The 25,954-nt window shown below is 47.0% G+C and overlaps 4 protein-coding genes and 1 pseudogene across 6 annotated transcripts; 3 read left to right on the top strand and 2 right to left on the bottom strand.

The window, feature by feature from the left end:
- The first annotated feature begins 437 nt into the window (after positions 1-437).
- LOC311361887 (E3 ubiquitin-protein ligase TRIM47-like) lies at positions 438-2,429 on the top strand (annotated as a pseudogene). Its single transcript has 2 exons — positions 438-1,518; positions 2,317-2,429. The product of its transcript is annotated as an E3 ubiquitin-protein ligase TRIM47-like (transcript).
- A 2,490-nt stretch (positions 2,430-4,919) lies between these two features.
- On the top strand, positions 4,920-8,720 carry adprs (ADP-ribosylserine hydrolase). The gene is made up of 6 exons (XM_084481771.1): positions 4,920-5,195; positions 5,389-5,485; positions 5,707-5,914; positions 6,118-6,305; positions 6,657-6,757; positions 6,997-8,720. Exons 1-6 carry the CDS (start codon positions 5,009-5,011, stop codon positions 7,362-7,364), a joined length of 1,149 nt encoding a protein of 382 aa, XP_084337897.1. The 5' UTR covers positions 4,920-5,008; the 3' UTR covers positions 7,365-8,720.
- A 671-nt stretch (positions 8,721-9,391) lies between these two features.
- Positions 9,392-15,753, bottom strand: LOC311362407 (b(0,+)-type amino acid transporter 1; the record flags this gene model as incomplete). 2 transcript variants are annotated; one of them, XM_084482237.1, is made up of 6 exons in its annotated part: positions 9,392-9,622; positions 9,960-10,047; positions 10,219-10,343; positions 11,056-11,185; positions 11,315-11,448; positions 15,058-15,753. In XM_084482237.1, 6 exons carry the CDS (start codon positions 15,751-15,753, stop codon positions 9,392-9,394), a joined length of 1,404 nt encoding a protein of 467 aa, XP_084338363.1. The 2 variants fall into 2 exon arrangements, with proteins under 2 accessions (XP_084338363.1, XP_084338364.1); XM_084482238.1 differs by lacking the exon at positions 15,058-15,753 and adding an exon at positions 13,821-14,522.
- A 574-nt stretch (positions 15,754-16,327) lies between these two features.
- Positions 16,328-23,629, bottom strand: utp25 (UTP25 small subunit processor component). The gene is made up of 12 exons (XM_084482610.1): positions 23,504-23,629; positions 23,247-23,286; positions 22,858-23,032; positions 22,265-22,558; positions 21,795-21,883; positions 21,207-21,617; positions 20,476-20,692; positions 19,441-19,643; positions 18,747-18,929; positions 18,238-18,347; positions 17,695-17,940; positions 16,328-16,773 (listed from the first exon to the last, which is right to left on the bottom strand). Exons 1-12 carry the CDS (start codon positions 23,602-23,604, stop codon positions 16,518-16,520), a joined length of 2,325 nt encoding a protein of 774 aa, XP_084338736.1. The 5' UTR covers positions 23,605-23,629; the 3' UTR covers positions 16,328-16,517.
- Positions 23,630-24,233: 604 nt separating this feature from the next.
- Positions 24,234-25,895, top strand: grxcr1b (glutaredoxin and cysteine rich domain containing 1 b; the record flags this gene model as incomplete). The annotated part of the gene is given in 3 exon segments (XM_084481691.1): positions 24,234-24,266; positions 24,268-24,681; positions 25,881-25,895. Coding segments are annotated over 3 exon segments (462 nt in total).
- Positions 25,896-25,954: the final 59 nt, after the last annotated feature.

Genomic DNA, 25,954 nt, shown 5'->3' with positions numbered 1-25,954 from the left:
TTTGAAAAGCTTTCTTTCATCCCTGCGCACTCTTTCTCTTTCTCAATCTTTCTTTTTCTATTTTGTGACCCCGAGAGCTTTCTTCTCTGCCTCTCCATATTTAGGTACCGGTCATCAGATGACACTACGATTCAAATGAAACGCTCGCGCTCGCCTCCAGCGCGTGCTCGAGGGGGCGCGCACTGGAGCGCAGTGTGGGGAGAAGGAGGAGGGGGGAGGGAGGCGAAGGAGCGGGGGGGCGCCTAATCAGTGACGTGCCTCTGTTATTGATCATCATTTACACAAACGCTGTTAAGTGCAGCGCCCCAATGCGCCGCATACAGAGCATACCCACGTTTTGCGCTACTGAATAAGGAAGGACTATATATAAAACACTTGCATTATTACAACGAGTTGAAACCTCTATTTTACCATTGTTATGCAATTGTTTTCTAGGAATGGCCTCTGCTACTTCCTGGTCTGAAGAGGACTTTTCATGTGTCATCTGTCTGGATGTGTTAAACGGCCCAGTTTCCACACCATGTGGACACAACTTCTGCAGAACCTGTATTACAACCTTCTGGGATGACCAAGTCCGGTACAAATGTCCTGTTTGCAACAAGCTGTTCCACACAAGACCTGATTTACTGGTCAATACCTTCATATCAGGGATGGTTGATCAGTTCAGACGTTCTGTACGAGTGAAAGAGCAGCCTTGTGTTGAACCAGGAGAAGTTCCCTGTGACGTCTGTACTGGGACCCAGCTGAAGGCCGTGAAGTCCTGCCTGATGTGTTTCATGTCTTACTGCCACACCCACCTGGAGCCACATCAGAGAGTCGCACACCTGAAGACACATCAGCTGGTCGAGCCTATGGAGCGTCTGGAAGACAGGATGTGTAAGAAACACGACCGACTCCTGGAGCTCTTCTGCCAAACTGAACAGGTGTGTGTGTGTCTGTTCTGCACAGAGGGTGACCACAAGTCCCATCCTGTTGTACCTCTAAAGGAGGAATATGAAGTGAAGACAGCCCAGCTGGGGAAGATAGAGGCTGAAGTTCAGCAGATGATCCAGGAGAGAACAAATGATTCAGGAGATCAAAGACACAGTGGGCCGCAGCAAAGCAGACGCAGACAGAGAGATAGCCGATGGTGTGCAGGTCCTCACTGCGCTGATGCGCTGCATTGAAAAGTGCCAGGATGATCACAACCAAATGGTTAAAGAGAGACTGAAATCCACAGAGAAACAAGCTGGAGACCTCATCAAAGAGCTGGAACAGGAAATAGAAGATCTGACCATTAGAAGATCAGAGGTGAAGCAACTCTCACACACTAAAGACCACTCCACCTCCTCCAGACCTTCAGATCCCTGAAGGATCCTCCACCAACTAGGGACTGGACGACGGTGGAGGTCCGTCCTCCGTCATACGCAGGGACCTTGAGGAGATCCCTGGATCAGCTGACACAGACACTGAACATGGAGATGAAGAAGCTGCTTGACCTGAAACCAGATGTAAAGAAGTGTAAGTGTCAGTCATTTGGTGTGTTTATGTTTCTACTTCATAACACCAGAGTCCTCCTCTTCCCAGACCTGCTGCAGAGGTTCTTCCACACACTGTATGGCAAGGTGATCAAGAAGGAGGTCTTCCTGAAGTGTTAATCCCGCCGAGGGGACCCAGCCGAGCAGCAAGGCAACGGCGTTTCCCTCAGATCCAACAATACAAGGTTATCCTGCCTCAGGTCCGTCCCGACCAGATTCTCCCGTCTCCGGTATACCGACGTCCTAGACGGCAGCTAGGAGCCGCGGTGGCGGTGGCGGTCGCGGCGCCTACACATGCAAATCTAAACCCAGAAGAGAGCACTGATGCTCTCGACTAATCTGACCAATATGACCCTGATCCATTCATCAGAGAGACGCGCTAACCGGCTGCTCTCAGCGCTCTCTCTACGGAGGATTACCTGGACACCGGCGCCCAGGGGGTCCCAGGGAGTCTCCTAGGGGACGCCGCGGGTCACATCTCCTAGGGGACGCCAGAATAGCAAAATAAAAGGAATGCGGGCGACTTAAGGGTGGTTTAGTTTGGTTTGTTAGTTAAATATCTTAAATATATATATATCATAGATATTTTTGTTTTCTTTTCCAAGATGAAATGCAAATGTACCTACATGTAATGTTCACCCCCCCCCCCCCCCCCATATATATATATATTTAATTTAAATAAAACAAATGCCTCTTTTCATGTCCAAAACTGGAAAAGATAATAAAGAACATTGCAAATAAAAACGGAACACAAAAACATTTCTACTGCTCTTTGTGTTTTATTGTGTTTTGTTTGCAGGATTCATCTGCTTCGGCAAGAAGGCAAATCAAGGTATCCTGGCAACGGCATATCAAGCCAGCGCTGCTGTGAGCCTGCAGCAAGCAGGCCAGGGGCTGAACGCAGCACCATGAGACACTGTCTCTTCAACCTCAGGACTAACCAGCTGGGGGACGGTTTGGGTTCCAGGTCCTCAGGGTGATGGTTTGGGTTCCAGGCCGTGAGGGGATGCTTTGGGTCCCAGGCCATCAGGGGGATGCTTTGGGTTCCAGACCGTCAGGGGGATGGTTTTGGTTCCAGACCGTGAGGGGATGGTTTTGGTTCCAGGCCCTCAGGAGACGCTGTCCTTCCAGAGGGGAAACTTCATGTGTTCATTCAGGTAGATCTGGAACTAAAGGTGAAGTGTGGAGGATTTAATGGCCTCTAGCATTGTGGCTGCAGATTGCAACTAACTTAATAGCCACCCACCTCACCCCTCCCTTTCCAGCGCCCTAGGAAAAGCTACGGTGGCCTGTAAGAGGCGAGGAGGAAACTCCAAACTATTTATATAAGTATAAGTGATGACGCTCACTTATACATTGATACATTTTCTTTAGTCATTTAGTCTATAGAACTATAAGTCCTAGGTAATAAGTCAGAGCTGATTCTGACTTGAAACCTGTCCTCGACACCCCCCATCTGTCTTCTGATCCGCTAGATGCCCTCTGTGGCCCTCTGTGGCCCTCTGGTCATCAGCTAACCTGTAGGCCTGCACCGTCCACAGTACACGATCCACACCAGGGAGTTTTAACATAAACTCAGAACAATGGGTTGGATGATGGCATTAGTGACCTTGATGAAGTTGAGCCTGAAACAACAGACTACCCATAAGGTAGTTTGTTGTTTCTCTCTCTCTCTCTCTCTCTCTCTCTCTTCTCATGACCAACACTTCTGATTGGTTTTCCTAAAGCTCCACCTGCTGTAGAGCTCCGGTGCTGGGCTCTCACCTCTTGGCTCATGGGCCATGGCAGAGCACCAGGGACATGGGGAGCTGGGTCACACATGCTCCAGCCGGCCTCGGCTGCCCTCTGGACACCTGCTGGCCTGGATGTTTGCAGAGGTACAGAGGCCTAGACTGTTGAACGGAGGATCCATCGTTACACTCACATCTTCGTTATGGTTATGGGGAAGGCTGGTCTTTATGTTAGGCCCTCTGTTGAGGCCCTCTGCTGAGGCCCTCTGCTGAGGCCCTCTGTTGAGGCCCTCTGCTGAGGCCCTCTGCTGAGGCCCTCTGTTGAGGCCCTCTGCTGAGGCCCTCTGTTGAGGCCCTCTGCTGAGGCCCTCTGCTGAGGCCCTCTGTTGAGGCCCTCTGCTGAGGCCCTCTGCTGAGGCCCCCTGTTGAGGCCCCCTGTTGAGGCCCTCTGTTGAGGCCCTCTGTTGAGGCCCTCTGCTGAGGCCCCCTGCTGAGGCCCTCTGTTGAGGCCCTCTGCTGAGCTGTGCCCCGTCTCTGACTCAACGTTCACTAGGGGTGGGACCCAATATCGATATGGAGATATATCGACGCCCTTCGCGCGATACGAGAATCGATACACTGCCGCAAAATATTGATTTAATATTTTTCTATTTAAAAAAATATATAATATCCTTTTTTTCTTTAGCATTTTTTTATGCTTTAATCCTGAAGAGTAAGACTGGGAATATCGCATCAATATTTTGATATATATATATATTTTTTTTTTATGAATATTTTAATTAATAAAACAAGGCGCTCTAAACAGATTTCCCTGCTCCTCGAGGTGGGGCTCAACACATGAATGAAGGACACTTGAACAGAAGTTAACTAAAGGCGCGTTCATGGTCCTGGTAATAACGAGACGCCTCATCAGTGTAAAGGTGCTTCACAGCAGGGTTTTTATCCCATAAAAAGAACTAAACAGAAACTTGGTAAGATCAGTTTCAAGTTTGCACACCTTTATATCCTTATAGCCTATCACCTACTATCCTTTTGCTTTTATTTGTGAGAAGCACATTGTATTGCCACTGTATGGAAGGCTACACTTGCCCTTATCTAGAGCTGGTTTACCAGTGCATGTTTAAAACATATTCATTATCAATATTATTCATATTATTTATATATATATAAATTATATGAATGATCATACCTTTTATATTATGTATACATATGATGATATATGATTCATATATATCTATATATATATGAATATATATATATATATATATATATATATATATATATATATAAATTGTATTAATTATGAATATTATTCATATTGACAACATTAATAGAATTATAACCGTATTATAATAATATGAATATTAATTAATTATTCATATTTATACCTCATTTCACAAACCAAAAATAACTTGATATTGCTCTCGGTAGGAGGTCCAATGGTCCCACCGAAATTATGTCGTTTCCGTTTTGTTAAAACCGTGACAATTGAATTAGTTTGCGTTTAGTAATTTATGAATATGATACATTTATATTGTTCAGTTACATGTTGTATACACTGGTCGTTCATTTGTCCGGTTTAAAGTAATATAATAAAGTACCGAAACAAACAAAACAAAAGCAACACGGACCTCTGATGGAGCGGCACCAGGAAGCAGGATGGGAACGCAAACTCGAGTGGATTGTTGCTGATATTTTCTCAGTCTGCAAACCGGGTCAGCCTTATGGTGTGGATTAAAATCTTTGATATTTTACTGATGAATGAACACGATGGCTGTTAGAGCAGTTGGCGTCGGAGGAATGGCATCCTTGTCTCGGTTTAAAGGTGCACTGGTCGGAGCTGTGTTGGGGGACTGTGTTGGCGGCGAGTTTGAGGGAGCGGAGGAGGTGCCCATGGAAAACGTCTTGAGGCATTTGAATGGTCTGGACGATGAGACTAAAGGAGATGGTGAGATCCAAAATATGTACAATTCCGTTTGAGAATTGATAGTTACCAAGTGGAAAGGATAACATCATGCGTGTCATTGACGATGACCATGTTTCCATTGGGCCCTTTGGCTTGTAGTTCCAAATCTTTCCCATAACATCTGTGTTCATCGTGTTACTACTTTGTACTTTGTGTGTGTGTGTGTGTGTGTCAGGTACCCTTGAGTACAGTGATGATACTGCAATGGCCCGGTGTGTGGTCCAATCTTTGCTAACCAGGGCTGGCTTTGATGAACAGGACATGGCTCGCAGGTGATTTATCCAGTCATTTCACACAATTGCAACAAAGGCCAATTGTATTGTCTTTATTATCAATGCTTTGCAGCCCAGTTCCAAGTTTATGTGAAACGGTCTGTCTGACAGATTTACCAGAAAGGCTTTTTCTCAGTTTTCAATTTCAACGTGGCCCCCTGAATGTGATGCATTGCTGCAACCATACCACCTGATTGTAACTGCGCTCTCACTTTTTGCAGGTTCGCTAAGGAGTACAGTCTGGCTCCGGGTCGGGGCTACGGATCTGGGGTGATCCAGGTGTTAAAAAAGCTGTCTTCCTCGCAGCTCAGCGACGTCTACCAGCCCGCCAGGGACCAGTTCAATGGCCGCGGCTCCTTTGGGAATGGCGGGGCCATGAGAGTGGCTCCCTTTGCACTGGCTTTCCCAGACCTCTCCGACGTTAAGAAGGTATGCCTGCCATGTCACCCCCCTGGCACCACGGAAAATGCTGCATTGAGGCACCAAGCCATCAGAGTAATGGAAGTCGGTCATTTAAATTAAATGAGCTTGTGCTCACTCACTCACGTCTTACAAATGTGAATTAATGTATTAACTATAATTAATATATTTACTTACTAGCAAACCGCGCTTTATGTCCCTCTGCTTTACAGTACAGCCGCTCTGGAGCCATGCTGACACACTCCTGTTCGCTGGGCTATAACGGCGCGGTCCTGCAGGCCCTGGCCGTCCACCTGTCCCTGCAGGGGGCGCTAGAGCTGCCCGCGCAGTTCTTGGATAAGCTCATCAGCGAGATGGAGGAAGTGGAGGACGAGGAGGCCTCGCGCAACGACGCCAGGGCGTGAGTGTCGCTGCGCTGCTACAGTATGACGCTGACGTCCGTACCAGAGACAACCGGCCTCCCTGGTGCCAACACGTGTGGGACTGTGGTTATTTTTAACATTGTTGTTGTTGTTGTTGTTTTGAACGGGGATGTCCGGTCACTATGAAGAAACAGCATCTGGGAAAAAAAGATTGATTGCAATCATTTCCTTCTATGGACTTGAAATGAATGTATCTTTTGTTCGCCGTGGGATCTTCTCCTGGTCTGTATAAGTGTCAGGTCATTCTTCACAGAGGTTGTGGTGTTGGGAAACGATTGGGGGAACCCATCAAACCTTTTAAGTTCTGGTATGCTTGTTCTTTTCTTAAGGTTGAAGGAGGCGGAGAAGCCTTTTTGCGAGCGTCTTTATAGACTGAGAGACCTTATGGACAGGAGCAAGGTCAGCATAGAAGAGGTCATCTGTGAACTGGGTAAGCATTTGAATTACAAAATTAATAATTAAATGATCCAATACTGAAAGCCATATAAAACATGGAAATGTTTATTGTGTGTTTTTTTTGGGACTTCTCTAATTTAACTTCTTTAAGGCTGCACCTTATTTCATGTCTGCAATAGGAACATTGTTATTGGCATGGTTGCAGTCCATTTGATGTACATCTCTCACCTTCCTTCCTTCCTTTCTATCTTTCTTTCTTTCTCCGTTTCCCAGGTAACGGCATCGCAGCGCTCCACTCCGTGCCCACCGCCATCTTCTGCGTCCTCCACTGCCTGCAGCCGCGGGAGAGCCTGCCGCAGCACTACGGGGGCCTGGAGAGGACAATGGCCTACAGCCTGGCCCTGGGCGGCGACACGGACACCATAGCCTGCATGGCGGGCGCCATCGCCGGGGCCCACTACGGCGTCGAGGTCATCCCCGAGGCGTGGATGAAGTGCTGCGAGGGGGCCAAGGAGGCCGAGGTGACGGCGCAGCGTCTGCACGCACTCTACCACCAGCGGGCCCAAGGGGGCGCCAGCGCACCGGGCAGGGGCGGTGGCCCCGAGAGCGAGGCATCAGCCACCGGGGACGAACCGCTCTGAGGCACACCCAGTGAGGAGTCGCGAGCGACGCCCGCGGACTAGAACAAAGAGACACTGCGAGGGGAGCGAGGGATGGGCAACGTTCACTCACACAGACGAGTTGTTGGTTTTTTTTATGCCCACAGTAACAATTTCATCCCAGTTTAGTGTACCCCGTTGATATAAGAAAACTGTTTAACTGAATTTAATAATTGTTAAACTGTTGCTCCTTGCTTTAAAAGCCTCATCAACTTTGGCCATTTGCCACGTGTGCCAGAACTTGATGGCCACCAAAATGATCGGTTGGTTAAATTTTAGAAATGTGAAGAATTTGCAGGCCACACGTATATCTTATTTAAATATGAAAGTGTAGGGATCCGCACAGCTGGCTCTCCCAGGCAAAAATACAATTATCATTCAGATAATCAATAATAATAGTGTGTACATACATACACTCCCACTGTTTACAACGCCTTTCTTTATCCTCTTTTCCATCCTCCTTGTGGTTCTGATGAACAATATGTTGGCATGTCAAAGTTGCACTAGTATCAAGTATGAATCGACCATGACTTGTTTAATGGTGAACCTGAACGGTTGTCAGTGTTTCTTTTTATTGTTACATTTACGTCATTTGTGGGGTACAGTGCGATTCCACAACTTAAAATGTCTTTTTCCAACACAGTGTAATTTAAATCAATGTTCTATACTTGCAGTGTAATCCATAACATCTAAAATAAACTTTTATGTATATTTCAGAACGGTGGCAGCCTAGTCATGGTGCTACATCCCATTTAAATTTTTTACTGGTGTGGTTAGATCGAAACTGAGCTTTCTTCAATTACACAGGGTCCAGTTTTTATCAGTAATCAGATCTGTAGATTAAAAGCCTTGAGACCATCTAGTAAGTTCATATTCTGTTCCTCTTTGGGGATCAGTCTGACCTCAAGTGTGAAGAGCAAGAGTGAGGGAGTTTTTTGCATACAAAAGGTGTGACCATACTTGTAAATAAATTGCGGTCAAGCCAAGATCAGACTGATATACATTGCGAAATGCCAAAATGTATATCAGGAGGTTCTCAGAAGATTGCCGCCTCTTATCTTCTGGAGGAATTGTTGATGTGTGCTGGTTATTTAAAGATAACTTATATTACCCTGGTATATGTGTAACACAGTGATCGTCATTGCATGTCATGCTCTCATGCATTGAATGCCTTGCTCAAACTAAAGCTTTAAACTTTCACATTTCAAGTTTGGCATCGTAAATAGACTACTTTGTTCATTATTGTTTCTTTAATAAAAAGGTTGGTGTTAAAAAAATACAATAGAATGATGTTGGCGTTTGACATCAGTAAACAAATGGGTAAAACATTTACAAATTCAGTCATACCCATTTCTAGTACAGGTCAATCACATGTAATAATTGTACATATACACCTTTATAGAAAATTGTAGAAAACAATAAATGCACTGGTAACCATATTCCTCATTGCATTTCAATCAAATCAATCAAAGGCCCGAGGTGCTCACTTCTTTCATTCTTCCTTCCCGTCATCTGTCAACATATTTAAGTGCAAAAGTGCCTCGATTTTTAGTGGTGAGAGCGACAAACACAGTTACTGTGCTCCTATTAGTCCATTTGTGCACTATACAGTACACTGTTTAAGGAGCATCACCATTTTGTAGTGCTGTCAAAAATCAAGAGTGTGGTTCCCTATATAGTACACTACCCATGATACCCACAGTAAAATAAGTGTACAAGTGATGCACACTTATTTCTGCACTATATCCCATGATGCACAGTGGTTTTCATTGTCATCGGACTCATCCAATAGAGATGGTCGGCACATAGGAGTTATTTATGCAAATGAGCTTTCTCGGGCTGACATCTCACACGTGTCTTCTTGATTATGCGACCAGTGCACGTTATGCTGACCGTTCCCTTAAATACTGTGGTACAAAGTGCTATGGGAATGAGGGCACAGGTGAGCCAATTCAAACATAGCCTGTGTAAGATCAAAAACAAACCTTTCCTTTTTATCTTTTGTATCTTCAGAGGTTCTTGTCCGCAGGGGCGACCTCAAGGAAGAGTTGAAGGAACATGGTTATCCTGGTCAACAGACCTGGGCAGAGTTTGTAATGGATGACTGGTATGTAAACTAAAATCCCACTGAAGATGAATAGAGTCACATAGAGATACTCTATTTGAGGATTGTCTATAATGGGTGCCAGCACCAGAAAGATGGCTGCGATGAGGACCAATATGGGGATTATGATAGGAACCTGGGAAGGGAAGAGAAGAGAGGAATGTCTTTTCTGCATATAACTTGTATTTACAGAATCTGAAACTGATGTAGATTGTTTAACGATATGTTTTATCATTTGGCTTAACTTATATGTTTGGTATTAATATAATATGCCTATTAAGTGATATATCTGAATTATGTTAGCAAATAAGTTAATAAAATTGGGTAAAAACAGACAGAATAATTGCAATATCATCAAGATGTATATTTGTACATCATTTAAGCCACTTTCGGTTTTTCCATGGGATTTGTTAAATGAATAACGAGTTGCGTTGACACATGAGGTTTCATTTGGGCTTGAACCGCCACCATACCGTGTACGGTCGAGGGAGTTCAGGTTTCTTGATCTTGAGGTAAAGGAGTCCCGAAATTGTGATTGCATAGAAAAACCAGGCAGTGAAACTGAAAAGAAAGAACAAATATTATTGTCATTACATTTGGGTAAATAAGAAACCCTAAAATGCAACGGTAACATTACAATAATAATAATTAAATAAGGAACCAATCAATGTTTTTTGTTGTACTTTTTTTTAGGAATCAATACATTTAGGCCTATCAAGATCGACTGGTTACCTGAAGAAGTTGACGATAGATTGGAAGTCCCCTGGAATCAGCACAAGAAGGGAGATGACTGTAGTGAAGATCAGCGCAGGTGAGGGCGTCAGTCTGTGGACATGGGCCATGGCGAGAATATCTGGCTGTGAAACAAAGGAAGAACAAAAACAGAAGCACATTTTTACAACAGAGCTGCCAACACTCACGGTTTCACCGTGTGACACACGTTTTTGCCTGCTTACACACGCGCACACGCTACACATCCACATCCACAACAACAACAACAACTATTATAAAAAAAACAACTGTTATTTAATAAACAACACAGAACATCTGTTTGTGGTTATGACGAACATCATAACCACAAACATCACCACCACCATCATCGTTATCATTATCATAAGCACGACTATCTCCGCCTAGCCTGGAAACCCAGACCCACATCTAGAAAGCTGTAGGGTCTGGCAACGAGTTATGAAAATGGCCCAACTCGAGGGGCGGCACCAAGCATGCATTTGAAAATATCACTACACGTAATTGGATAACACTACGACCAATCAGAAGAATACAAGGGGTGACGTATCCAGACCAGCGGAGCTAACCAATAGATAAGACTCTTGCCGTATCCTTTTGTTAAAACAGCAACGCTTTTGGCCCCCTTTATCAGATACACCGATGTGATTAGTTAATGTTCTGGGCCAGGGGAATCAGGGAGTGAGTATATTGCTCGTTCCCAGAGTGACTCGCTGAGCAAATTCAAACTCAAATCCTAACATAAGTCAAATTGGGTCATGTAACAATGGACCGAGCAACGCGGACGCACGAACAAATGTCTACGCGGTGGAAGGCGCTCACCATGTGTCCTTCCCTCGCCGCCACGAAGCACACGCGGCCCCCGCTGAAGAAGGTCCCGTTGAGCGACCCGAACGCAGACAGCGCCGCTGCCACGGACATGATCCAGCCCCAGCCGCCCAGCACTTTATTACTGCCGACAAAACACAAAACATTCACAGTAAAGCCATGGTGTTGGCGGTCGTTCGCCCGTTACCTCGTTGGATAACAGCTCTTGATCATTTTGTGACATCACAAACGGGCCAGGCCTGTGTCTTCTCACCCCCAGGTCACTGCCACCGCGCTGGACGACATCAACTCGGCGGGCGTCATCACCATCAGGTAGCTCACGTTGACCAGGAGGTACAACACCGTCACCATGGGGATGGCGATCAGGACGGCCCTGGGAAGATTCACCTGCGAGAGGGGGCGAACATAAACGTTTTCTTGCATGTATTTTTTGTGACTGTTTGCTGATTCTGAAATCAGAGCAGAGAGGATGCACAAAATATCCTGTAGGAGGAAATAAAATGCATAGGTTCCAATATCTTGCATAGAAGAGAGATTCAGATTCAGTCAGGCATTAACAACCCAAAGGGCAGGGCTTACTCACATGCGTCTGGGTATTTATCACAAAGAGATTAGTTTATTAGCCTAAGCCTCACTTTTCATTCCTGGTGTTATCACATACCAACACCATGCCATTTTAAAAACATTGTTCAAATGTAAAAAAAAATAAAGAAAAACAACCTCTGGCCTTTCCAGTTCCTCTGTGACACTGTTCAAGTTGTACCAGCCAGCGAATGACCAGAGCCCCTGATAGAAAGCCATTCCTAGAGTGCTGAGACTCAACTGGGTCCCTTTTAATGCATTTTCAACATTCAGATTCATCGAAATGACATGGGTGGTCTTCCCGAGGCTCGCCCACCCTCCAATAACAATGGTGATCAGTGCAAACACCTTGGCTACCAAAAACACCACCTGGACTCGTATGGCCAGGCGCACGTTCAAAACGTTCACCGTGGCTACCACCAGGATGGCCGCGGCGGCAGTGCACTTTAATATCAACGGCGGAGGAGCACAGTCGGGATAGAAAGGGGCGCTCACATATTCTGCGAAGCTCAGAGAAATTGCGGCTATGCCTGCAGGTTTCACGACTAGGATGAACGTTATCGCGGCGAAGAAGGCGGGACAGGGGCCGTAGATCCGCAATATGTAGATGAAATCCCCGCCAGATTCCGCTATGATGGTCCCGATTTCAGCGTAGGAGAGTGCTGCTAACAAAGCGACCAGACCAGAGAGAGTCCATATCAGCAAGCTGGCTCCTGGGCTGCCGACGTTGGAGAGCACAAACTGTGGGGACATGAATATGCCAGATCCGATCATTGTCCCTGCAACCAGCGAGACCCCCCCAATCAAACCCAGCTCCCTCTTTATTTTCAGGCCTCCGTGCGCTTTGCCCGCCATGGTGGATAATATCCAATAGACTGTAGGCTGCAGACTGTCTGCTTGGTTATAGTGTAGCGTATTTCAGCATTGTAGCATATTCTAGCATGCATCAGGCCTGATATGTCCTTGGCGACTAGGGAGGCATCCGTTCATGTATCTTACACGTATCAATTCTTGTGACATCAGCAGGCCAGGTGTCTGACTCTGCACACACAAGTGCAAATTGCTCAGAGTTAATATGAACTAGTATTAACTTTTGTATAGAAAATATTGGGTCATAAAGATTCTCATAATCTTATCTCATGATCTGTCATGATAGGCCTATATGACACAAGATAATAATAAAGGCTATACATACAGTTCATAAACAGTTCATTCGTGTTAGATATGCATAAGACATAGGCCTAACTGTGCTTCATTAATGAGGTGTCTTGGCTTGACTTGGCTTCAATGCCAATATCTAGATGATGAAATTGATTATTATGCGGATGGTAAACTCCTACCGAATACCGAAAAACTCCTACCGAGTCAATTGCTCTCCTGTCACTCACCAAGACTAAGATCATATAAAACCAGTAGCAGGTGGCCCTAGTGCATCAGGGTTGATCCTATGCCACCTTATGCACCATGCCTTGCTCGGTGCTGTGTTCACCCTGTCCCCAATTAGCACCAGAGCAGGGTACTGAGTGGGCAGTGTTGTGCAAGTTCACTAGTTCAAATGAACTAGTTTAAAGTTCAGTTCATACAAAAGAAAATGAATAAATTCACGTTCACAGTTCACCAATTCAGTTTTGAACTAGTTCATGTTCAGTTAATTAACAGTTTTTTTTTATAGAAACTGAAGTAAAACTGTGGGAGTGAGTATTCTCTGCTTATCTTTTAAAATGAATCCTCTCCATTGCCCATCACTACAATCTCAGATTATTGTGGATATTATTTGTACACCTGTTTCATTCATCACAACTAAGGCAGTAACTCTATTTAGTAAACATGTCATCTGGACCTAAGCATCAATTCAGAATGTCACAAAATCTGAACAGTTTCAAGTTCAAGTTCTTTAGTTAAAAATATGTCAAATATGTTATCTTGGGAGTGGGGAGTGACCGGCCCAGATAAGGACCAATGAGGGCACAACTGACGACATCATCTTCACCAGAAAGAATTCAGAAAATCAAATCAAAGTTAAGCTAATCATTGATATACAAGTTGCAAGGTGCAAACAAGTTAATGTTAACCTATGTGTTATAAATTCGTGTTCGGTTGAAATAATAATAATAAAAAAGTTTATGGAACTCAATTAATCATTTAGTTCGACACACACACGCGCGCGCGCACGCTACCTCTGGACGTTTCAGCTCTTCGGTAAAATAATTCAACGTGTTCCAGCCGTCATAGGACCACAGGCCCTGGTAGAACGCGATCCCGATGGAGCCCACGCCGACATTGGTCCCCTCAAAGGAGTTCTCAAAGTTCGTAGTGGGGCCCAAAAAGAACATCACCACGCCTCCCACTATGATGAAGGCCAGGGCGGCCACCTTCACCCCCATGCTCATCACCTGGATGCCGGTGACCAACCTGACACTCAGACAGTTGACCAGGGTCAGCAGAAGAATGGCCACAGCGGCCACACACTTCACCACCAACACCGGAGGGCTGCACCCGGAGTAGAACGGGGCCACTGCGTACTCGGCGAAGCTGAGCGCCATGCCCGTGGCGCTGGCCGGACGCATGACCATGACGAAGCTGAAGACGTACAGGAAGGCGAACACGTGGACCGTGGTCCGCAGGAGGTACACGTAGTCCCCGCCAGATTCGGGGATCGCGGTGCCGAGTTCGGCGAAGCAGAGGGCCCCCAGCATGGCCAGCAGTCCACAGCAGACCCAGATGACGAGGCTGGCCCCCGGGCTCCCTATGGTGGACAGCACCGTCTGGGGGGTGATGAAGATCCCCGAGCCCATCATGGTGCCCGCGATGAAGGACACCGCGCCCGTGAGCCCCACGTTCCTCCTCAGGTGGAGTTTTGTTTCTTGGTCGCCTCCCATGCTGCTGCTCTCCTCCTAATGAATCAGTGCTGCTTCTGCTGCTGCTTCTAAACGATTCGCACACTAATGGAAATAAAAAAATAAGTGATAACTGTCCTGAGTCCAGAGTCCTCTCCTCATTCACTCTGGTGCAGGACTTGTGGTTGGACGAGGAAGGCGAAGGGTCCATGCTTCTCGTGTTTGGGACGCCCTGCCATCTTTTTTTTATTTTTATGTGTTATTTTAAATAGCATTTTGGTTATTCTTATTTTGCGATCTAGCCTATCCCCATCTGTGTTTATTCTGTAAAGCACTTTGGATTCCAGTTGCCCGCCTCCTGCAAGGTTTATAAATAAAGTTGGATTTGATTTGCGTGTCATTTGAGCGAAGGGTCTTGTCCCCCCCCCCCTGTTATCTAAAACAATAAATAAATGCACGACATGAAATGAAGTGATGAATGAAGTGATAATGACACTCAAGAGATGGTTGTTCTTATAAGATCATGATCTCTCACAACCACACCGACCCACCCAAACAGTCTCACAGTGTCACTCACCTCCGGACGTTTCAGCTCTTCAGTCACATAATTCAGATTGTTCCACCCATCGTAAGACCACAGGCCCTGGTAGAAAGCGATGCCAATTGGGTTAATGCCAACGTTTGTGTTGGCGAACGAGTCCTCAAAGTTGAGAACGTCTCCTTGGATGAGCCTCGTCACACCTCCTATGACAATGACGAGCAGGGCGAAGACCTTGGCCACCATGAAGAACACCTGCACGGACATCGCGAAGCGGACGTTCAGGCAGTTCACCGTAGCCAGCACCAGGATGGCGATCGCCGCCACGCACTTCACCACTAGCTCCGGCGGGGCGCAGTCCGCGTAAAAGGGGGCCACGGCGTACTCGGCGAAGCTGAGCGCGATGCCGGCGACGCCCGCGGGCCTCACGAACATCACCGAGCTGAAGATCAACAGGAAGGCGACGGGCGGGCCCGAAGTCTTGAGAATGTAGATATACTCTCCCCCCGACTCGCGAATCACCGTCCCCAACTCCGCGTAGCTGAGAGACGCCAGAATGGCCAGCAAACCGCAGCAGGCCCACACCACCAAACTCGCTCCAGGGCTGCCGATGGCCAACAGCACATACTGCGGCGACATGAAGATGCCCGATCCGATCATCGTCCCGGCGATGAGGGCCACGGCCCCCGTGAGCCCCACTTCTCGCCTCAGGTTGAGTTGCGGTGCCGGGTCCATGTCAAAGCCCGGGGAATTTCATTCAGACTCAGAATAGGGTTTCGATGTTCCCAACTTCCTTCACCTATTAAACCTTGCGACCGAAGTCGAGTTAATCATTACAGCGACGGGACCAGTAGCGATTCTACATTGAATTACGCGCCAGGCGAGAACCCCCCCCCCCCCCCCCCCGAAAAGGAGTTGTTGCGGGGGGGGGGTAATAAAAAACTTTTTTTTTTTCTGGTGTGCTCGTGCCGCCCCCCATGTAATGCCTAACCGCCACTGGACGGGACTGATTGGTTGACAATGATTTTCAGGGATGTTTAGCCTTTTTCCAAATCGTATTAACCATCTAAGGAAAATGTAAAGACACAAGAGTTCAGTAAAAAATCATTTACTCACAAAATACATATAGTAATTATTCCACAATGGCCTACTTGGATGTCAGTGGGAAATAGAACACAAGCAACACATTGGTGACCACCAATTTCTTATCTCACTGACAAAGTAGATAACCTGAAGGCCAACGGTTTACTGTCTCATCCTACAAGACACATTGACCGTATGCACGACTTTAGAGATTAGCGACACATTTCGCTGATGCTACAGGACAACACCCCTGCCCCCCCCACCTCCCCCGCCCCCACCAAACTCATCCCACTTCTCCAAGCTCGCTTTTCGTACATTTTTTTATTCATCAGTATTCAGACTGCATCCTTGTCCCGCTCTATGTCTGGTTCCACGAAGGTCCAAAGACGGTTTCGAGAGGCTCAGAAGGGGGGGGGTCATGAGGCCTTCTCGTCCTCGCCCGTCACAAAGAGGTGCACGGCCTTGTTGGAGCTGAGCATCTGTCCGGCGCGCTTGGCCCCGGCGACGGTGGCCAGCCGGTGGGCGTCGTAGCGGGAGAAGAGCGCGGTGCAGGTCCAGCTGGCCTCGCCGGCCTGGGCGCCGGCCGTCAGCATGTTGCACACCTCGCTGTAGTAGTGGGGGTAGGTGGGCAGCCCGTAGAACACCAGGTTGTGGATGCCCCGGATGGTGTACCTGGGAGCAGGGGAGCCGGCCGGGGTTAGACGTGCTTCGGGCGTTACCTTTCAACGCTCTGCGGTCGAGTTGACGACCGTAGGGAATGATGACATACTCTGGGAAGGAAGTAACTATAGATCGATTCCACATTTGAGCAATCAGCATACAGCCTCTACAAACTATAATATGTCTTTATGTGTGTAAAGTCGACCTACAGCCGACATTCAGCAACATACACACCAAGAATATTGCCCGATGCCCTTCATTGCATTACACCAAAATATTGCACATTAACACCCAATAAAAAAACATAAGGTTACACCACCGCCCCACACACACACACACACACACACACACACACACAGTTAAGTAGTTAAATTGATAGTTGAACAAGATGAAAAGTACACCCGTTCTGCAAAGTTTGGTAACTTGCACCTCTGTGGGCAATATCTTCACAGAGGAACTGAAGGCCCTGCCTCCCTACAGATCTCCTGGAGACACGATTGGGGCAGCACGCCAATTCTTGTCCCAGTCCTTCTGATCAGGTTATGAAGTTGGGATTTGAGTTACAGCCCGGTTACCAAACCATCATATGCCATAACTTTTGTCACATTTATTTATTTTTATATATTTACGACTATTGGGCCAATGTGTTTTTTTGTATTATTTGTCTTTTTAGTTATCCTCTGTACAGCACTTTGGTCAGTTATGCTGTGTGTAAATGTGATTAATAAATTACATTTACTTTTGCTTTATAATGAATAATAGAAGAATTGTCTGCCCTGTGGGAAAATAACAACGCGTCTACCCGCTCCATGGACCCCGAGCCTTTGCAGACATGTCAGACCCAGACTTATTTGACAACACAGTCCACTTGACCTCCTCCTCACAGGTGTACCACGGAGAGGTCGCCCTACGAGGGCGGCCAACCGCTTGTACCTTTTGTAGAAGTGGAAGCGCTCGGTGAAGAGCAGGAACTGGCGCTCGCCCTTCTGGAAGAGGTGGCGGCCGCGCGACACCTCCGACTTGGTGGAGTACTCGCACGCGCTGGCGAAGCTCATGTTGGCCTTCTTCATGTGATTGCGGAGGCGGACGTAGTCGAAGTACGACGGCACGTAGATCAGCGTGTGGGACATGACCGAGTCCTTGTACTGAGGCAGCACCTTCTCCACGAAGAACTGGAAGCTGACGGGGGGGGGGGAGAAGGAGGGACGCGTGCAGAGTCAGAGCCCATCGGGTGGCTGCTTGGGTTCATTCGTTGGTGGCCGTATTGAGTGCGTCTTACGAATGAACGTCAATAATCGCAAAACAGAAAAAGATGACAAAAAAAATCCTAAACTGAACAACAAGTAAGCAAAAATAGGGAGACAGAACATACCAGTAAAAAGGTCTGTATGTGACACAAAACATGCAACACGAGTACCACCACTTGTGTGCAGAGGTTAACCTAAAAGCAGCGGCGCGGCAGCGGGCGGGACATACCGAGTGTCCTGGTCCATGAAGGAGTCGGACGGAAACATCTGGAAGACGTGGGGCAGCTGTGCCAGCACCTGACAGATGGAGCCGGTCTTTGGAATGTTCTTAACGGCGACCTAGAGAAGAGGCAGACCCCAGATCAGTACGAGTGGAGGGGCTCCAGATGAGCCCTGGACCCGGGCCTCTGGGGCCCACTTTAGATGAACCGAGCAACAGGAGGAAAGGAAAGGCTTTCTTAATCCAACATGTCATTATTAATTCATTGATTGATTGATCCAGAAAAGGCGCATTTAAAAACTCTTCAGCCCATAAAAAAAATATGTATTTTTTTTTATCAGCAATATTTTTGAAAAATATTGCTGATCAACAGACGAGAAGGTATGATCTATAATATAATAAGAGCAAAAAAAGTGATTCACCACCATACACAAATTGTGAAAGTATTAACCAGGGAGGTACTGGGAAAAGCAACTATTTTGAATTGATTATGTTTTCCCATATTGTGCCAACAGTACCTGTCCGCGGTAGTTGGAGCAGTGCTTGGACAGCAGGTTGTTGATCTGGGGGTCCTGCACGGCGCTGAACACCATGGTCTGGCGGTAGTGCTTGGCCGTGTTGTTGAGGTTCCAGAGCCTCACCCTGGAGAAGTCCACGTTGTGGGCCTCCAGCGGCTGCAGGTTCATGTGCCTCATGGTGTGCTGTGGAGGCGCACGGGACACGCGTGGTTCAACAGCGACTCGGCGACTTGTGCAGAGAACACCAATAGCTTGGAATAGACGCCTAGAATGTCCTTAACGTCGTGCATGGCGTAGATGGAACAATATGTATGTGTTTATACAACGTAATCCGGCACCATTTATCATTTATCATCTTTTTTCTGATTCAAACAAACAATGATGAATTCATAAGCATCCCCATATTGACAAGGAGGCTAATGGTGAAGAAACGTGAGCTGCTCTGGACACAGGAGCTTGAGGAACCTCCAATGGCCAATATTGGCCCCTGGCTGTGGGGAGGAGGGGGGGGGATTACTGCAAGAGGAGATTGCATTAATGCTCTCAAGAGTGGAATGCTCTCAAGTAAAGCTCTCCAACGTCCTCCTCTTTGGCAGTCGGTGGAATCGATGACGGCCGCTACTAATACTATAATACATTGTGAATAACAACAACAACAACAACCACAATTGAATGCATGTTGCTGTAGTCTCACCAGAACGTGCTCCCAGTTCTGCATGAGGAAGATGTCGGCCTGGTCGACCACCAGCAGCTCCACGGAGGAGAGGAAGTCAAAGTCCCTCTTGCTCTCGCCCTCGGCGCCCAGCAGGGTGCGCAGGCCCAGCGGCGAGGCGATGATGATGTCCGACGAGTAGAAGGGCGCGTACAGACGCAAGCTCCGCCGCATGATGGACAGACCTGGGGGGAAGAGGGCGAGGCGGGGGGGGGGGGGGTGGGGATGGGGGACGGACATATGCTGCTATTGAGATGCATGATTCTATGAATCCACAGCCACACAGCAGCGCTATGGTGCTTTACATTTCACTTTCAGTTTTGATGTTGGGGCGTCCCTGTCCGGTGTAATTTTTGTAAAAGCTCAGTACAGCCCAGGGACAAATTATCTTGCAACCCTAATACTAACCAGTCGTCCTTCCTACCGCCTGTGATCATGTTTTAATTGCGAGTGGGAGGGCCTATTCACAGACAGTTCTGTTAACTTGTTAAAGTGTTTGTGAGAGAGCGAGCGAGGTACAAGCTTTTTAAAAAGTCAAAAAAAACATGCCGTTCTGGGACCCATCACTCATTAACATCCTATAGTATGTGGTATAAAGTCATTTATTCTCAATGCTGTCGAAGGCTCTGTTCACTTGCGTGGGCCTTCCCGACTTCTGGCAATCAATTATTTTTCAATAATGACGTTGCTAAGCATATAATGACCGCTGTCAAGGAAAGTGGATTTTTTTGCCTCACGTCTATCGTATCATTCCATCATCAAAGTAGTCCGGTAACTTATAAACCCCAGCGTATGCTGGTAACAAATAAATTGTAAAAAGACACACCGTGTGAAGTAATTCTTTTGTTTTGGCAGTAGCCGTGTAGTAAGGGGTATAAGGATAATGTATAGAACGTCGCCGGTTATTATCATGAAATTCAGGGCGAAGCAAGTTCGCCCTCGGGGCTTACTTCCCGATAAGGACCGGCGTTCTACACAGTATCCCTTACGTATCAACCGGCGGTTACGGCGGCGCACCTATCCTGAAGTGGTCGTCCACGTTCCCCGTGAAGGTGGCGCGGTAGTCCTCGGGCTTCTGCACCTTGGGCGGCTTGTCGTCCGCCTCCTCGCCGTACTCCGCCTTGAAGCGCTTCTTGTTGTTGACGTCCATGGTGGGGTTCCTGGCCTCCATCAGGCCGATGAGGCTCTGGGCCACGCGCAGGGCCGCGTCGCGGAAGGGCACCAGGATCAGAGCCTGCGGGGCCGGGAGAGGGGAGAGGGTCGTTCAGCAAATGAGAACCAACGCAATGCCGATTTCAAATGAGTCACACTTGAACCGATCTGTAGCTATGAGATTAAAACTCACAATGTGGACGCATCAACACCGGCTACCCTGAAAGTTCAGCGATCCAAATCCAAATGCCTACAACTGAATGAATGCTGTTGCACTTTTTGGAATACATCACATTTCTCGTTATAACGCCATCTTGGCATATACGTAGCATATACCTAGATCCTAGTGGCGGTTATACAGATGTAAAAGAGAAACACGGAGAAGGAAGAACGTAAGAACCGAATGGACGTTTGCCTGCAGCATACATTTTGTTTTGCTATTTCTAAATCCGATTTTTTTTGTCAGTTATTTAAATAAGACAAAAGTTCAGTGATTTAAAAATATCAAAACAAAATGTATGCTGCAGGCAAACGTCCATTCCGTTCCATCCATACAGTGACCGTGACTGTAAAGGGCCGTTGGGCGGACAGCGTACCTTGGGCCGGGTCAGACCCTGGTCCCGGGGCTCGTCTTGGGGCTCGGCGCCGGCCTTGGTTGCGGCCTGCCCCGCGTGGAGCACGGAGTTGTTGAACAGGACTCGGGAGTTGGCCTTGAGCACGTGGTTGAGCACGTGGAGGCAGTAGGCGCTGCGCACCTGCTGGCTGGTGCCCAGCGGGGAGCTCTCGGGGTAGTGGAGGTCCCTGTAGCTGCCCATGAGGCCCAGCAGCTCCGTCTGGAGGGGGCTCACCTCCGCCGCCCCTCCCTCGGGGTCCGAGGCCCGGTTCAGGGACTTCCAGTGGCCCTCCAGGACTTTGTGGAAGGCGGGGAGGACGGCGTCCTTCGCCTGGCCGAGCGGGCCCAGCCTCTCCAGCGGGGTGGAGCACTGCAGCGTACCCATCACGGGCCACTGAACACGGGGTCGGAGGGAGGACAGAGGGGGATGTTTTGGCAAAGGTCCGATTGTGAGAGTCACGAATCGCCAATAGAACTCCACAGCAATGGAACATAAAATGTGAATAACTAATATATGACATAATTACAAATGAAGCATTAACACTGCATGACAAAGACGTTTGGTCAGTACCGTGAGGGTGGTCTTAGCCCTGGGGCCGGACGCAATCTTCTCCACCTCTTTCTCACTGAGCTCCATGTCAAGATGCCGCACAAATATGTCTGCACACAACAACAGAAAAGGATTGCTCCTCGAGAACATACCACGACGGCATCGTTTCACATCCAAAGGCCGCTTTCACTCACAAGTAACAATTAGCTGACAAAGACAATTTGAGCGCAACACATAATGTTGTATTGTTTAATGCATCCTCTGTCTCGCCACAGAATGCGTTGAGGCAGGTGGGATTCAATACTGGGAAAAATAAATGACCGCCAATTACAAAAAGTAAAGCTGCTGGGACGACAGCTGGAACTACAATTCACGCTGTAAACCAGCTTCAGCATTGGTCAAACATTGTAGATGAGGAGGCCTTAGATGTCGGAGGGAGAAACGCTTTTGTTCATCGATGGAGGAGCGTATTACAGAGACGTTGACCTTACCTTTAGCGTCGTCTTGCTCTTCGGGAGGCTGTGTGTCATGTGTCTCCTCCTCCTCCTCCTCCCCAATGTTCTTCTCCAGGCAGAACTGAGACTCGTGCTCCTTGTCAGTGAACTCCTCCTCCGCTCCCTCCGTCTCCTCCCCCAGTCCTCCGTCGGCATCGCCCTCTTCCGTCTCGTCCTGCTCTACTGCCGTCTCACCCACATCTTCATCGCTTTCGTCCTCCCCTTTGCCATCATCATCATCATCGTCGATGTCCTCACTATCGCTGCCACCGTCATCGCCGTCACTCTCGCCTGGAAACCCGTTGCATTGTCTCATTTAGCAAGGAGCTGTTTTACCTGATGTTATTCCAATACAGTTTCAATCCCTTCTAGATTTGTGGAACCCCAAAGGAGCCAATACTCCAGCTAGTTTAAAGAAAGGGAGCAGAGAGACACCACTACTACAAGTACACCCAACTACACTACTACATTACTTTTTAAATATGCAATGGACAGCGAGTGCAGCCAATCAGAATGCTGCTGCTGCTGCTGTGCTGATGGAAAACTAGGAATTGGAAAAAGGTGGAAGTGTAAAAACTGGTGCCACTGACCTTCCTCAGCAAGCTCCTCGTCTTCCTCCTCCTCGTCTGAGCTCTCCTCCTCGTCGCTGTGGCCGTTGTCTACGGGACCGCTGAGAGTCGACAGGAGCTTCTGATAGGCTGTTTTCTGTTCCAGCTCGTCGTCCTCCTCCTCGCTGCCATCGTCAGCCTGTTGTGGGACCCCTTGCTACAGCAGACATATGGACAACAATGTCATTCCTTTGCCTACAACGAATGGGATATTCCACACGCATCAAACCAACTTTTGATGTAAAGGTTTTTTACCTACATGAGAAGAAGGTTAATGAAACATATGGTGTAAACATTAACGGACTGTCTGCTTTGTGTACATGATACACCTGTTGGTTCGAGTGTTAGTTAACACAATAAATGGTACTCACCAGCTTGACTATTTGTGTTCTTTCAGGTCTTTCATTGACACTGAAAATGCAGAAAAGTCACGCAAGCAATTAATTGCATGCATTGACAGAGATATATCTTGACGTTTAGACCAGAGAGTGAATGCTGTTTCGAATACAACCTTGAGCCAGCATCATTGCATGGATGGATTGAGCTACCTCAGTTTACTACTAGCTGAATAGCTCATGAATAACTCATCCAACAATACACATACGAATGCGTTTGGCTTCATACTTACATATCATGGAATGGATGCTCTTCGCCGAATTCCTTTAAATGCTTCTTCTGCTTTTTAGACAGATTGGTAAAAAGTTGGTTGTTCTGCCTTCGCTTGCCCATGTTGACAATCCCAGTCCCAGTGCTCAGCGACACATGTGCTGTGTTTTTCCTGCTTCGGCGCCGGTCACGCTGTCAATCAAACTGTCTATACTGCCCCCTATAGGGCCGGGGTGAAGTTACATAATTGCCATACAACTTGGAAAAAAGAACAAACAATTGAAAACAGGATACAATTCGGAAATACTAAAGCCATAGCAAAATAACAGTAGGGGTTTAAAGTAAAATGTGATAAGGAATACGGAATATGAAAGAAGTCACAGAATATAGCCAGCCTTCATTTAAATGAAAGTTCCCAAATCCAGCCTACAGGCCTATCCGAAGCCAGACTCTGAAACGGACGGTAGTCGAGAAGTAACCTTGATCCATTATTGAGTTTGTTGGCGTTCGGTTTCTGTATATCCCTGTGACAGCCGTCACCATGGTAGATCTCTATCCATTATTAACCATGTTGGTGTCTTGTTTTAGTTGACAGGGGCATACCTGCTGCCCAGGGTTTAACCTCGTCCATCGGGATATTATGGTTTGATAATTGCACTTTTTTTGGGCCTTGTTTCGAAAGAGTCCTTGCGGCCTTCACATGCATGAGATGCTAACAAGAGCCATGTGAGCCCCTTCCTATGTGTGTTTCAATGGACGGGGCAGAGTTGAAGCGGGACAAAGAGCCGTCTGGGGGGGAAAACGGTCCGGTTTCGGGTGGCGTCTGCGAACAGCGGCCGCGTGCTGACGGAGGTGTTCAAGGACGCGACGACGGCCTGGTGCGGCTCGGCCTCCGACTCGGTGGACTCGGACTGCGCCAGCAACCCCGAGACGGAGGGCCGGGAGAGCCGGTCGTCGGCCAGCGAGGCCAACAGCCACCTGAACGGCCTCGCGGGAGCCGCCATGGCGGCGGCGGTGGACGGCGGCGGCGGCGGCGCGTGCGAACCCGACGACCTGCTGCTGTACGCCAGTGCCAAGAGAGAGCTGCTCTTCAGCAACAAGCGCATCAACATCTGCAGCAAGAACGGGACTATACGAGGCGTGAGGAACAAGGTCAACGCGGGTCAAGTGCTTTTTAACAACCTGTCCGGCATGTACTACGTAAGTATAGCTGCAAAGTTGCAAAGTTGCAAAGTATGCAGCGGGTTTTATATATGCCTAGAGCGTGCATTGATATCTAAATGCTTGCATTCCTCTCTCTCAAAGGGTAACAATCGTGGCAACAGATTTCAGAAAATTCGACCATGGGAAAAGGAGTAGAGAGAAGAGAATGGAAGCTGTCCTATGATTTGTTGGGCCGTTATTGTATGTTTGTATAATGCGTTAATAAGATATAGCTCAAGGAATGGTAATTAACGATAGGCCCATATGAATGAGGCCAAAATAGGACATCGATTGGCATCACAACCTTTACAGCAGATTGGGGAACGATCAGCAATCCCCTCAGTTGTATTGAGTTTTTCCTGAATTTTCCAGAATTCAATTTTGTATTTGTATTTTTTAATATTTTATAAAAGGAAATAGTTTAGAACACATTTAATACATACAATACGTTGCATGTTGTTTTGTAAACGATATTGTTTCGATTTTAATCAATATGTAATTATATACGGACAAACTTCAGTCATTTATTTGTGAGCATTCATAGCATGTTTACTTTGTTTAGTATTTTAAGATACTATTAAATTGTGTAACTTTTTTTTGTTCCATGTCTTTGTATAATTTACGTTTTACGTTTTCATTTAATAACCTAAATGTATTTAAGAGGCTACGATTCACTTTCAATATCTAAATGATTATCCTAGTTGGCTCAGTGTTTGAAAGTAATTATAAAAAAAGAAATGCATAGGCTTACCAAGGAAGCAAGAAAAGCATGGACATTGCAACATTTCTATTATCGTCGTTTTATCTCAGAAACCATTAAAAAATAATTACTGGTAGATCTCTTTTCCAAGAATGGTCCAACTTCTTTTTTTACTCTGTAGTGCCACCTGCTGGCTTTATTAGGTCTTGCTAGGGACTCTTATTTGAACACCATGGCCACTTGTTTACAGATCCCCAAGAAAGCAGTAGGCTCTCGGAAAAAGTTACTTCGTTAATTTAAGCTATTAACAAAAAAAAAAAGTAGGTCCAATACTGTTGCACTTTGATTTTTTTTTTATTTAGACACTTTTTTTCCAAGGCAAGTGAGGTGAGGTTGAGTAGAAGTTGGGGCCATAATTATGAACTATATATTCTTTTAATTCAGCAAACTGTTCTGCTGATATCTTAATAAGGAGCCTACTTCTCTTCTAAATCAGAACTACTACGGGTAGCCCCAAAACAGGTGGGGTAACCAGTGTGTGGTTTGTCTTATCCCACCTGCAAGGCTCTT

This window comes from Micromesistius poutassou, assembly GCF_964030765.1.
Source record: "Micromesistius poutassou genome assembly, chromosome: 17".
Lineage (NCBI taxonomy): Eukaryota > Metazoa > Chordata > Actinopteri > Gadiformes > Gadidae > Micromesistius > Micromesistius poutassou.
Note: the sequence above shows the minus strand (reverse complement) of the source record. Positions and strands in the feature narration are given on the sequence as shown.